Below are 13,827 nucleotides of genomic sequence, written 5' to 3'. Positions count from 1 at the left end.
ACCCATTTCAAACTTCTAACCTCATGAAAGAATAAGTTTATGTTTTAAGCAATTAAATAATATGTAGCAGATATAAGTATTATTATTCATGAAATTTAGAATTTGGCAATTCAAGTCTATTCTAAGGATCAACAAAATATGCAAAAAAGACAGACTAGTCAGGCAACATAAATTTCACTAGGTTGAACAATTTTCAAGCAACAAAATGATTACATTGTGTCGATTTCAAACATGGAAAGTCAATTCAGTTGCAATTCTATTTAGGGTAACAGAGAAACTAAGATGTATTTGTAGCTGAACTATGTATTACGGTTTCCCCTTTTAAAATTCTGTGAAGCACAGCTTTTAATAGTTCCTCTGAAAATTAGAACAAAAATGGGAGAAACTTCCCAAGCCTAAAAGATATTATTCTTGGCAATACAGAATCATGAAATCAATGAGATGTCTACTACAGACTTATCATTAAAAATGGATATGAGGGGGTAACCTGAGTGGCTCAGTTGGTTAAGACTGCCTTCAGCTTCGGTCAGGATCTCAGGGTCCTGGGATCAAGTCCCACCTCAGGCTCCTTGCTCAGCGGGGAATTGGCTTCTCCCTTTGCCTGATGCTCCCCCCTGCTTGATTTCTCTCTCTCTCTCTTTCTCTCTCTCTCAAATAAATAAATAAATAAAATCTTTTTTTTTTTTTTTAAATGGTTATGAGGGGATGCCTGGGTAGCTCAGTTGGTTAACTGTCTGCCTTCAGCTCAAGTTGATTCCAGAGTCCTGCATTGGGTCCCTTGCTCAGCAAGAAGCCTTCTTCTTCCTCTGCCTGCTGTTCCCCCCACCTGTGCACACACAAGAGCACTCTCTCTGACAAATAAGTCTTTCCAAATAATAAATAAATAAGTAAAAAAAATAAAATGAAAATGGATACGAAAAGGAGAGCCTCGGTGGCTCAGCTGTTTAGACCTCTGACTCTTGATTTTGGCTCAGGTTATTACCTCAGGGTCCTGGGATCAAGCTCTGTGTCAGGCTCCATGCTCAGCAGGGAGTCTGCTTGAGATTCTCTCTCTCCCTCTACCCCTACCTCTGTGCATGCTCTCAATCTCTCTCTCTCTCTCAAGATAAATAAATCTTTTAAAAAATGGATATGAGAAAACCAGTCTATTAAAACACACACACACACACAAACACACATACACACAGGAAAAGAAAAGAAACTATAGATTTCTTCCCAACCATTCTTCCATCCCTAACTTCAATTATTCACAACAGGCAAAACTAGCCTCCAGGCCAGTGTATCCAACTTTTTTCACATCACAATATACACAGAAAATTATAGAATTTGTAGGGAATACTGGGGAAGGAAGCCAGGGCTATTTCAGGAAGAGTCACCAGTTGTAGGCTCAGTGCCCCCAGACCCCATGCTAACTCATGGAAATGAGGGCAAGCAAGTTTGGCCCACCTGTAATGCATTTATATCTCACTGTTTCAGCTGCTGATGTAAGAGTTCTAATAAATGGGAATTAATACTTTGTGAGTTGTTCAAAAATTCAAGAAGCAAAGTAGCCAAAATCAAAATTAGGAACTGCTAGCTAGATGGACAGAGCCAGGTATATTTCTAAGGCACCTTATACCATACCTTATTAGATCCTATAAGCAACATTTTCTGACATTAATGACTCCCAAACAAAAGACAAAACTGTCCTCAACATCTTCATAGTAGCTGCTAAATATATCTTTTAAAAGTGGCATTTCAGGGCGCCTAGGTGGCTCGGTAAGTTAAGCCTCTGCCTTCCGCTCAGGTCATGATCTCAGGGTCCTGGGTCCTGGGATCGAGCCCTGCATCAGGCTCTCTGCTCAGCAGGGAGCCTGCTTCCCTCTCTCTCTCTCTCTCTGCCTACTTGTGATCTCTGTCTGTCAAATAAATAAATAAAGTCTTTTAAAAAAAGAAGAGACTAAATATTTATTTAAAAAAAAAAAAAAGTAGCATTTCTGGAGCACCTGGGTGGCTCAGTGGGTTAAAGCTCTACCTTCAGCTCAGGTCATGATCCCAGTGTCCTGGGATTGAGCCCCACACTGGGCTCTCTGCTCAGCAGGGAGCCTGCCTCTCTGCCTACTTGTGATCTCTGTCTGTCAAATAAATTTTAAAAATTTAAAAAATAAAAAAGTAGCATTTCTGAGTCTCTGAATTTAAGACCTCCTTAACCACTAATCCCACTTGCATCCTATAATCATCATCTGCAGTGTTACTTGACAAAAACATACTCTCCAGATGAACAAGATACCTTCTGTTCCAAGGGGCTCAAAATCAGAGCTGTCTACTTGCTCCTTAATTCACATAAATCCTGGTCCCAGAGACCTTCCCAGAAATACTCATAATTAGAATATACCCTGCATACGTTAACTATCAAATAAATCCTACTTGTTTTATGAAAAAGTTCCTACACAGATCTTTTTTTTTGACAAAACAATGAATTTTGGTTAAATGAGCAAATATATGGAAAATACAGAAAAATGAATTATAGTGATTCAGAAATAGAAAAGCGAATTACAGTGATTCAGAAATAGAAAACAATAATTTTTACCAACTTCATTATATATAAATCAGGCCTTACTGACACTGGCATGAAAATCATTTTAAGCTTCAGCATTACAACAAAGGAAAGAATTGGTAAGCAAAAAATCATCAATGCGAGGGATTAGACTAATAAAAATAAAAACAAAGTCAAAGGTCTAAATTTCATTCTTAAGGACAGAAGGGCAAAATAAGAAACCTTATACTTTCTCTACTGCACTTCCAAGTTTTCCTTCCCACTTAGCTGACTCTTCTTTACAAATTAAAGCTTAGGTCATACAGATAAAATCAAATCTCAAGGCAATAGTTATTAATAAGTAGCCTTTGCAAGAAATAGTACAGAAATACAATCACGAGTTTTCTTTACACTTGACCTTTAAGAGCCTCTACCATACAATGTGTTGAAGGTAAAAGCGAAGCACATCTTTTACCATGCACAAGTTCCAGCTACAGGTCATTAATTAACAAAAACTTCCCCCAAATTAATATCAATTTACACAAGGCTTTCAACGAATAAAAAGAAGTGTGCTTATAACCTGAATAAAGAGGACTTTTTTCTGATTAACAAAAAATTAAACTGTCAATGAAAAATCATGTTTCCAAGTAAACATCTCATTCAAAAATATAATATATGACATATGTCTGAACTTGTACATGCCCTCACTTTTAAAGAAAAACTCATTCTAGAAACAAATAAGTACAAAACGAGAATAAAACTTAAAAATTTTAAACATTTTTAAATGTTCCACTGTCTTCTTAAAATACTAATAAAAGCAAAGTCTTCACCAAAGCACATTCAAAGCCTTATTAATCAAGTATACATACAACAGAGATTGTGCTAATCTACGTAAAATTGGTGGAATTTTAAATATTGCTAAAAATAAAATGCAATGTATAGCTCCTATATTACTCGTTGTTATGGCCTCATATTAAATCATTAAAAATGTAAGGGGCGCCTGGGTGGCTCAGTGGGTTAAAGCCTCTGCCTTCGGCTCAGGTCATGATCCCAGGGTCCTGGGATCGAGCCCCGCATCAGGCTCCCTGCTCAGTGGGAAGCTTGCTTCCCCCCTCTCTCTCTGCCTGCCTCTCTGCCTGCTTGTGATCTCTGTCTGTCAAATTAAAAAAAAAAAAAAAAAATCCTTAAATCATTAAAAATGTAAAATGAAGGATACCTTCTAAAGTCAGTATTTTTTAATTATAAGATTAATATAAATTAACAAAATTCAAATTAACAAAAGCTATTTAGTTTTCTGTTAGCAATAAAAGACTTGACTAATAAACATGAGCAAGTACTTAATTCATTTAACAAATATCAATAGTTCTTGATTATGTAAGTGTCAGGTACTCTTCTAAGAATTTAGGATATATCACTGGACAAAATAAGACAAAGAAACCCTGCTCTCATGGAGCTTACAGTCTAGCACTCAGCTTCGCCCCTCCCTCCTACCACCCTGGTTCCATACTTTTCCTATCAAGAGAAAGCTGGGGGAGTTTTATTAGACCTCTTTACAACCATATAAACAGCTAAGATTTTCTTCACTATTTTCTTGAAGAAGAATCATCACAGACACCAGTCTTTTAAGCTTTAGAATATTAAACAGAACTTTCTTCCCATAATTATACTCCAACTAAAGACAGGACTTTAAAGGCTTCCTAATGCCAATATAATTGGTTCTTAAGTTACTAGCTCTATGGGAGCTCAAAATAATCTCATAAAATTGCAGAATGTCAACAATCATAAAGTTCTACCTTCCCTTTTAAGTAAATAAAATTTATTTTTTAAAAAATAAAACAAAACCTATAAACTGTTATAAACTTAAGTAAAGTTTACATCTTATCAGAAGTGCCCATGTCAAAGTGGCCTAAGTTTTTCTTAAGTTAGTACCTAATTTTTTGGCAACTGCATAAGCTTCATCTGGTGATTTTGCCACATGTCCTTTGGGAATGGAGACACCAGCTTCTTGCAACAATTCCATACTCATGTATTCATGTAGTGAGAGATTCCTTTGTTGCTGCTGCTGTATTTGGAGTCCATGGTTGTTAAAAAATCCAGAACTTCCCAGAACCTAAAGAAATTGGGGACATATTATATATGACAGTAATTTAGAACTTATTAAAAACACCTTCTCAAAACACTTTTTTATATACAATAGTTGGTTCTTCATAACTGTAATAAAACTGTTATGTTAAACCATCAAAGAATAATATTCAGAATACCTAAATTATAACCTAAGAGCTAACCTACCAGCTAAATATCAAATGTTACCCTTGTAGTTTTAACTATTTTCTCATCACGTCTAGTCTTACAAAATCTCTGGAATGGGCCATATCCCTAATGACCTACAGAGCATTTCTACCTCAATGCCAAATTCAGCAGATCTAAAACCAACCTCATCTTTTCCAACAAACCAAAAATCCTTCCCATTTTCTTCACTCCATGATTCTTCCAGCACCTAACAAATTGCTTGGCACTAGATATACGGTAGTTAGTTGAGTAATAGTTGAGTGATTCCTCTTTCAAACACATAAGACTATACCTTGGTTTCATCTGTAGTGATCACTGTGGTGTGCTACTCAGATTCCCCTTTCATAGCCCAGCTGCTGGGAGTGCTGGCTACTGACAGCTCTCTACTGAGTCCTCTCATTGGCACTTCCTTGCCCAAAGTCACACCTTCCCATTGTCAGCCTGCATCCAATGACTGGTCGATGGGGGTTTAAGGAAAGGTTATAAAGTCCTAGCACCTCACCCAATTTGGGATAATTCTGAAGGACCATCCTAGTTCAGGATCTCCCAGAGGAGGCAAAAGTTCCTACTGCAACTGCACCACAGTTCTACTTCTCCCACTTCTCAAGCCTCATTCCTTCACTCCCACAAGTGTTGATCCAGACACCACTTTCCAGTTGATTTCCTCAATGAAACTCTTCATTTCATAGCCTGTAAATATCAAAATTCCTCAATCCTATCAACTTTATATGACAATATGTAGAAAAAATTAAGTGCTATGAAAGCCCTAGAAGAATGAATTGAAATCATACATTTAAGTATTATCCATACATTTTCATTCTCTAAACAAGGAATGCAGAATACTGAAACACAGCTCATATGAAACACATAGTAGCATAAGAATTGAATTTAAAGGGATCATATATAGAGTCTCTTTCTTTTTTAATATAAAATATTGGAAACCATTTACTGATAGTCCATGTTATAGACAGTTTAGAGCATTAGAAATGTGCAGTTCTGGACTATCAACTATTGCTTTATTAAACAGTCTTCTTGAAGGAAGTTTATGAGCCATCTGCATCAAAATTACGGGGGATGTTGTCTAAAAACACAGATTCTGGGGCCCCACTTGAATCTACAAAATCTCTGGAATGGGCCTCAGGTAATCTGCATTCACAACAAGTCATTCACCTGATTCTTAAGCACCCTACAGTTTGAGAACCCTAGTCTAAAAAGTCAGTCACACCAAGTAACAACTTGTTTCTGTTTCACCTGGTAAGCTAAAATCCTGAATAACATTTCAGCAGAGAAACTCAACTCCATGAGTTACTGTCACTTCAATATTAAAAACCAGCAACATCCCAAACCGTTCATTATATATCTACTTTCTGAAATCCCATTCCTGGGTATATACCCAACAGAAATGAGTGCTTTGTCTACCAAAAGGCATATTCATAAGAATATCCATAGCGGGCTTATTCATTAAAAAATAAAAATGACTCAATCACCCATCAACAGAAAAAAATACAGCATATTCACATACTAGGATCTTACAAAGCAATTTTTTTAAAATCCCTGTTGTTCACAAAACAATGGATTCATCTCAAAGACATAATTTTGAGGAAAAGAAACCAGATACAAGAATACATATTTATATTTTTTAATATTGTTCAAAACCAATCAAAAATAGTGATAAAGTCAGTCAGAATTAGTGGTCACCTTCTGTTGGGGAATACTGATAAGGGGAGAGGACATGGGTGCTTCTGAGGGCTGAAAGTATTACATATCTCGATCTGAATGGTGGCTACAAAGATGTATACATATGTAAAAATTAATCTAGCTACCCAAAGTTGTATACTTTATATAAATTATACCTCAAAATAACAATAAAAATAAGGGGGAAAGAGGTGTACCGAGCAGAGCTTGGTAAAAACAGTTATACATTCAGACATTATGCCTGTTTACCAGACACTGTGCAAGGGATGTTAAAAGAATAAAACTGACTTGGTCCAGCCACAGAATTCATTTAATGGAAATGAACATGTAAATGAACACCTACAACACACACATGAGCATTCAGAGTCATTACGTGGCACCTAATTAACTGGACAGACTAGAAAAAATACTACAGAGGCCTGATCCCAGCTTGAAAATAAAACAACTTGGGGCTATTGAGTGGCTCAGTCAGTTAAGGGCCTGGCCCTTAGCTTTAGCTCAGGTCCTGAGCTCACGGTGCTAAGATGGAGGTCCCAGCAGTTCCAGGCTCAACTGTAAGTAGGCTTCCCCTCTCCCTCTCTGCCTGCCACCCCCACTCACAGTTGCACTCTCTCTCAAATAAATAAATCTTTTAAAAAATCAATCAATAAATAAAAATGAAATATAACACCACCTTGGGAACAACTGGGAAAATCTAAAACTAAATTTCCAAAGTATGATAACTACAAATTTCCTAAATATCATAACTATGTTGTGGTTATTTAGGAGAATGTCTTCACCTTTAAAAGGCGGGTACTATGGGATGCCTGGGTAGCTCAGTCAGTTAAGCATCTGCCTCAGGCTCAGGTCAAGATTCCAGGGTCCTGGGATGGAGCCTGAGCCTTGCATCAGGCTCCTCCCTCTGCCTGCAGCTTCCCTTGTTTGTGATCTCTCTCCCTCCCTCTCTCTGACAAATAAATATCTTAAAAATAAATAAATAAAAGCCGTGTGCTAAAATACTATCTAGGGATAAAGCACCATGATATCTGCCAGCTAGTCTCAAATGGCTGAGCAAAAATAAATGAATGTTATTTTATACATATATGCATATATAAATATGTATATATGCACATGAATGCAGTTTTTTAAAGATAAAGCAAATGCAGCAAAATGTTAAATAAAGATGAAAGCAATATCTGTGCTCACTGTACGATTGCTGGAACATTCTATCAGTTTGAAATTTTCCCAAAAAAACTTCAGGGTAAACCAATGACACAAAGCTCTAAGTATATTTTTGCAGTTTCTTTCAAATATCTATATTCACAAAGAATCAGTAGTACTCATAAGGTAATGCTGCTAACTTTTATACCCCTTTAAAGGTTTTGTAATATCTGAAGTGTGGCTAATCCTTTCCTTGCACCCCTAGAAGTTATGACTTAAAATATGCTTTTTTAATTATGCTGGTAATAAATATTCCCACAGAATCACAAGGATTCCCACATTTAAGTCTTTGTCTTTCTCCACATTATCACTTAGAAGATTCCTACTGCCAAAAGGCCACCAGTACCTGGCCAAATTCCTATAACACCAGCCATTTAATCATCCACCCATTTAATCATTCACCAATTCAAAAGGGGGAAATGTAGTTACTGAAAAATGTGATTCACAACGAGAAAATATTTAAAATTAGTTCATCTGGGGCTCCTGGGTGGCTCAGTTGGTTAAGCAACTGCCTTCTGCTCAGGTCATGATCCTGGAGTCTGGGATCGAGTCCCACATGAAGCTCTCTGATCGCCAGAGAGTGTTTCTCCCACTGTCCTCTCTCCTCTCATGCTCTCTCTCTCATTCTCACTCTCAAATAAATAGATAAAATCTTTAAAAAAAAAAATTAGTTCATCTGCTCATAACCTAAACTATTTTATCAGACATACACTGGACAAAAGATACAGAGAAACTAGACCAGGGTTAGAGAACTAAACACAATGTTTAAGAATATTTGCTAAACTCAATGTGTGACCTTGAACAAGTTTCCTAGGATCCTGCACCTCTGCGTCCTCATCTACAAAAGCAAGGGATTAGATTAAGGGCCTTCCAAATTCTAAAGCTGTATTTTTTAATGTGTGGGTGGAAAAGAAGAAATGTTCTAAGACAATAAACTAGGCACCTCCATATGGAGAGACAAGAGCTTTTAAAAGAATTTCCAAAAGGACAGATGAAAACATATTTGTTCACCAAGTCTTCATTTTCTAAAAACAAGACAGCATTCTTTAAGACTCATAAGAAGGAAGTTCAAGGCCAAAAAATTATCACTTCTCCTATTGAGAAGCATGCTCATGTAATTCACTGCCTCCAGATTTAGAGTATTAAAATCAATTCATTTTTGTCATGTCCAAGGAGTTAATTTCAGAACGTAATCTAAAACTCTGGAATTGACTTATGAAGCAATCGTGCCCTTCCAACAAGTTTCTTGGTGTCAACACTGGAAAGAACAGGCCAAGTCTTCCGGAAAAAAAAATAAAGAGCAGATTCGAGCACAAAGGCTTTGGAGCCGGACGGTTCTGGAATTACGCCTTAGCTTTGCCCCTACCTGCTTTGTGACAGAGCCCGAAATACTAGCTCTCCAGGCCACAATTTCCTCATCAATGATGAAGATATTGATGACGCCCTTATAGTGCTGCTGAAAAGCCTAACAAGAAACTACAAGTAAAATGCCCAGCTCAGTACCTGGCCCACGGTAAACACTCCAAAACAAAAAACCAAAACAAACAAACACTTGTGATTATTACGCTATAATATATGCTATATAAACGAAGGGATCCAAAAGATAATTGTCTTACTTCCCCAACTGGTAAGCTGGTAAACCTCATCTTATTACCACCCTTAACAAACAGAACAGGTGGGAAACTTCCCTGCCTCTTCCCAGAACAGACCAGTCAGCAAGCTGATCCTGGGAAGGCATTCCCACCTATGACAGCTCCCCAGGGACATAAAAGTACATCTGAAGGGCATTTTCCCCCCTCCCCAAAGAAGGGCCGCGGAAGCCTCTGCCCACTGCGCTGGGTGAGGTAAAAGCAGCAGAAACTGCCTAGGCCCCCACACCTCCACTTAGAAGCTCCCCTCACCCGCCTCCCCTCCCGCCCTCAGAAAGTGAGAGGGCAGCGGCAGCCGAATGGCCCGACTCCTCGCGGGCTGAGGACGAGAGCAGAGCGGCGCAAATATGGGCCCGCTCGCAGCCACAGCCACAGGCGGGCAGTCCTCCAGAGCAAGCCGCCCGCGGGCCCGGCAGGGCAACCCCATGTCACCCAATGTCACCTATTGCAAAGTGACCCCGAGCCGGGCCTCACATCCCCTCACACCTCACCCACAGGAGCCACGTCTCCCACCTCGCCCTTCCTCCTGCCGACCCTCGAAGAGATAGCGGGCGGGGCCGCAATACCTGGGCGGCGGCCCGCAGCGCAGGCCGGGACCCGCGGCTCCTAAGGGCGGTGGTAGCCAATAACCGGCTGTAGAACATGGAGGCCGCCATTTCTGAGCCCGACCCCGTCCCCTCGGCGCCGTGCGCAGGCGCAGAAGCGCGAGGCGCCCGGCGACCCAGCTGCTCCTGACGCGGACTCCAACCCGTGGCCCCACCCATGGCGGGCGGGACTTCTGGTTAACTCTGCGAATGCGGATTCCCTTAGCAGAGATTGCCAGTTCAAGCAAAGTTGGGCTTGACAGGCACCTAGCAAACTTTGACCTTTGGAGCTAACCTCCGCAGCCTCAATATGCGACCTGAGACCAGAAAGCAACCCGAACACTTCCTAGTAAAGTAGTAAGATGTGGTATTGGAGAGATGACCAGCCTCGCCATCTGTGTGATCCCAACTTCTCTGAGCCTCAGCTGCCTTAACCGTAAGATGGTGGTCGTTGAAAAAATAAGCACTCAGTGTCTGCTTTGTGCCAAAGTCTGTGTTGATACAGCAGTGAATAAAACACCAATTCTACCTTAAAAAAAAAAAAAAAAAAAAAGCCGATCAGCCACTAGTTACCAATCCAAATGGCACAGAGAATTGCCTAGGAAGCTTTAGAAAAACTTCCTTCACCAGCCCCATTGGAGGATGGAGTCAGGAATCTATATTTCTTAGAGCTCTCAGGTGAATGACATACACACTGAGCATTGAAAGCCCTGAGATGAGACGTGTGCCCCATCCAGACTTGACCACTGGACACACGGCGCCTATTTTCCTCTGGATATGTGGTTTTAAAATGTGTCGAAGAGTTTTCAATGTTAAAAAGATGTTAACCCAGGAATAGATTGGAGGGACTGACTAGCATTATACAGACTCTGGTAGCTGCTTCTGAAGTACAGTGGCCCAATGCCCAGAACAGCACTGTATAAAGAAAAAAAAAAAAAAAGGAATCTAAAACAGCCTATCAACTCAGGGAACAGAAAAGGGCTTTCTGCAGTCCTCCAAATCTCTGAGCTCTTAAAGACAAAACTTTCTCACGGATTTTTTCATTTCACTGCACTTAGGCAGGACTGTCCTTAAAGCTCGCTTCCTCACTAAAAGATAGGTACAGTTAGAAATAGGCAGAGTGGGAAAAAGCCATTGGTAGTTCAAATGTCTCTTGCTCTACCCTTCTACTGTCAATCATTGCCAGTCAAATAAAATCTAGATATCTGCCCAAAAAGCTGGGGCTGGGACCTACCAGCTTCTGTTGGAAACACCTATCCCATCAGATATGAATAGGACATACTTATTTTCAAGCCATTTTTTTAATTGCTAGTAAACACAGCAGTTGAACAACCAGGTACAACAAACCATCTGAGTCCAAGGCCAGTTATTTAAAGGGCACACGGGTAAACTCAGAATAAGTCAAGGTGCTAAAATAAGATGTAAGGCTTTACCCCTGGTAGGAGCCTGAGAGGCTCCACACCTTTCAAGTCTGCATCACAGGTGAACCATTACACATCTCCCCTGTTGTGCCCTCTTCCACCCTAGCTTAAAAACAGGGAAGGCAGCAGCAGAAATATGGAGTAAGTCAAGAAGTGAGAAAGAGAACATGCAGATTATGTGGGACTGGCTCCTTTGGAAACCTAAGCAAGAGGCAGAGGTGCATTCCTTCAGCACTCCTTGACTGTGTTCAGAGCTCTGTATGCCTGGATACCTCATTAAAAGAATTCAGTGAGGTAAAATGATGTGACTCCTACCTGCTAACCTTGTTTCAGCATCAGGCAATCAGTCTTAGAAAATGAAATTTCTTTACTAAGAAACTACTTTTTCCACAACAAACATTTTTATCATTTTTTTCTACAAGTATCTCAGAAACTAGTAGGCAGAATGTATTAGGTGGAGGATAGGGGAGAATATATGAGGAAGGGGGGAAAAAAGAATTGTACTTCATGCATAATGCTATTCTTATGCTCAACCTGTAGTCCCCCACTTTGTGTATCTCTGCCTCTACCTGGAGATTAAGGATGAGCGTGGTGTGCAGGAAAAAAGAGGAAAAGAAATTTCCTAGGGAGAGACTTTAATTTTTTTCACAGTTCTTTCAAATCATTAAAGGATATAACATCTGATGTAGCAAAATCATTGAAGGTATAATAATACCCCCCCCAAAAATTTTACTGCCTAGAGCAAAGACTTATCTAAACTGTCCTATTGGTTAGGTGATGGGGATTGAGAAGTGTACTTGCTGTGATGAGCACTGGGTGATGTATGGAAGTGCTGAATCACTATATTGTACACCTGAAACTAATATAACACTGTATGTTAACTAACTGGAATTAAAATAAAAACTTTAAAAAATCTTTTAACTCACTTAACAAATAACTTTGCGGTATTTGAAACAAATATAAATGGAATTTTAGAGGAAAGAGCTGACTTGGAAATGTTAGCAGTGCCTATCAGTGTTAACACCATCTAGATTCAAGAGACTAAATATGTAGCCAGTTAGTGGGTGCAGACTTACCAACACAGGTGAAAAAAGTGGCTTTCATGAATGACATTGAAAATGCAATGGATAAAATGATGGAGACTGATTCAAACTTAGAAACAAGTATGACAATTCACTAAGGTACAGAAAAGATGTTTGGGTTGTATTGTAAGTCATACAAAAAGAAGGAGGCAAGTTTAAAATGTAGTTCAAATTATTCTTGCTAAATTTTTTTAAAGATTTTATTTATTTATTTGATGGATAGAGATCACAAGTACACAGAGAGGCAGGCAAAGAGAGAGGGAGAAGCAGGCTCAGCCTCTCTGCTCAGCAGAGAGCCTGATGTGGGTCTTGATCCTAGGACCCTGAGATCATGACCTGAGCTGAAGGCAGAGGCTTAACCCACTGAGCCACCCAGGTGCCCCTCTTGCTAAATTTTGTTACAGAGAAATGAAACGCTTGAAATTCTCAAAAAATAATAAATTGTCCTATTGTTAACTATAGAATTAATAGAATTACCAAGTGCTGCAGAAAAAACTTCCAATATATCTGCTTAGCCTGAACTTCTATTGATGGCTGAGTGAATAACGGTGATTTACTGAACACTTAGTTTTTGGTGCCAGATAATTACATATTTTTTTTTCTATCCTTTATTTTGTTATGAGACATTTTCAGATTCTCTGGTTTTCAACTTATTCCATTTTACCCATCCAATCTGTGCCAAAGAAAGAAACAGTTACCAGATTTACACAGAGTATAAGGGTGAAGGAAGAGGACATACAATGTTTACACAAGATTTCTCTTAGTTCTCTTAAAGCCTCAGAAGTAATAGTAGGAACACTTATCTAGACCACCCTAGAATGGCAGTAGCAAAAGACAGAAACACATCTTAGTAATCCTCACAATCCTGCATTCTACAGAAGGGAAAACGGAGGTTCGGAAACAGTAAGTAACTTGCCCAGAGTAAACAGCTTTTACTTGATTGCTCCAGCACAACATCTGAACTGGTTCTGTATGGTAAGAGCTGGTTCCATATGGCAAGAGGAGAATTCGAGAAAATAACTAAGATTCATATCATCTTATCATGTTCATTAACCTTTTACTTTTCACTCCATTCACTACCTAAAGGAAAGAATGATGCTGCAGACCATCAGGGGACAGGTTCTGAGGTGTAAATGCAAGGGTTGAGAACTGCAAAAGACTGAACTTCAAGTTTCAAAAGCCAGAACGAAGAAGGACTCAAGGAAAGTTTATGCCTCAGAATTAGAACTGGAATTTCCTCTCTCCTAGAGAATTTGGAGAGAGGAAATTGGGAGAAAGTAAGACACTCTGGTGGTTTCTTGAGGAGGGCCCCTGTGTTTTATACTTTCCAATGCCACTGTGTCCCGGATGAAGGGTTATTCCGCTCCCAAAGAGTTTTGGGGATTTCAACAA

At 39.4% G+C, this 13,827-nt stretch overlaps 1 protein-coding gene across 2 annotated transcripts in view; it reads right to left on the bottom strand.

Moving 5' to 3' along the window:
* Positions 1-10,084, bottom strand: part of SUCLA2 (succinate-CoA ligase ADP-forming subunit beta) — a 47,371-nt gene extending 37,287 nt beyond the window's left edge. The window contains exons 1-2 of one of the 2 annotated variants that reach the window (XM_059377698.1): positions 9,915-10,084; positions 4,445-4,625 (exon numbers count right to left, since the gene is read on the bottom strand). In XM_059377698.1, coding sequence (XP_059233681.1) covers positions 4,445-4,625; positions 9,915-10,004 — 271 coding nt within the window. In that variant the 5' untranslated portion in view covers positions 10,005-10,084. Of the gene's footprint in view, positions 1-4,444; positions 4,626-9,861; positions 9,883-9,914 lie in introns of those variants that run through there. The other variant, XM_059377699.1, reaches the window with a different exon arrangement.
* Between the last annotated feature and the right edge of the window lie 3,743 nt (positions 10,085-13,827).

This window comes from Mustela nigripes, chromosome 15 (assembly GCF_022355385.1).
Source record: "Mustela nigripes isolate SB6536 chromosome 15, MUSNIG.SB6536, whole genome shotgun sequence".
NCBI classification, from domain to species: Eukaryota; Metazoa; Chordata; class Mammalia; order Carnivora; family Mustelidae; genus Mustela; species Mustela nigripes.
Note: the sequence above shows the minus strand (reverse complement) of the source record. Positions and strands in the feature narration are given on the sequence as shown.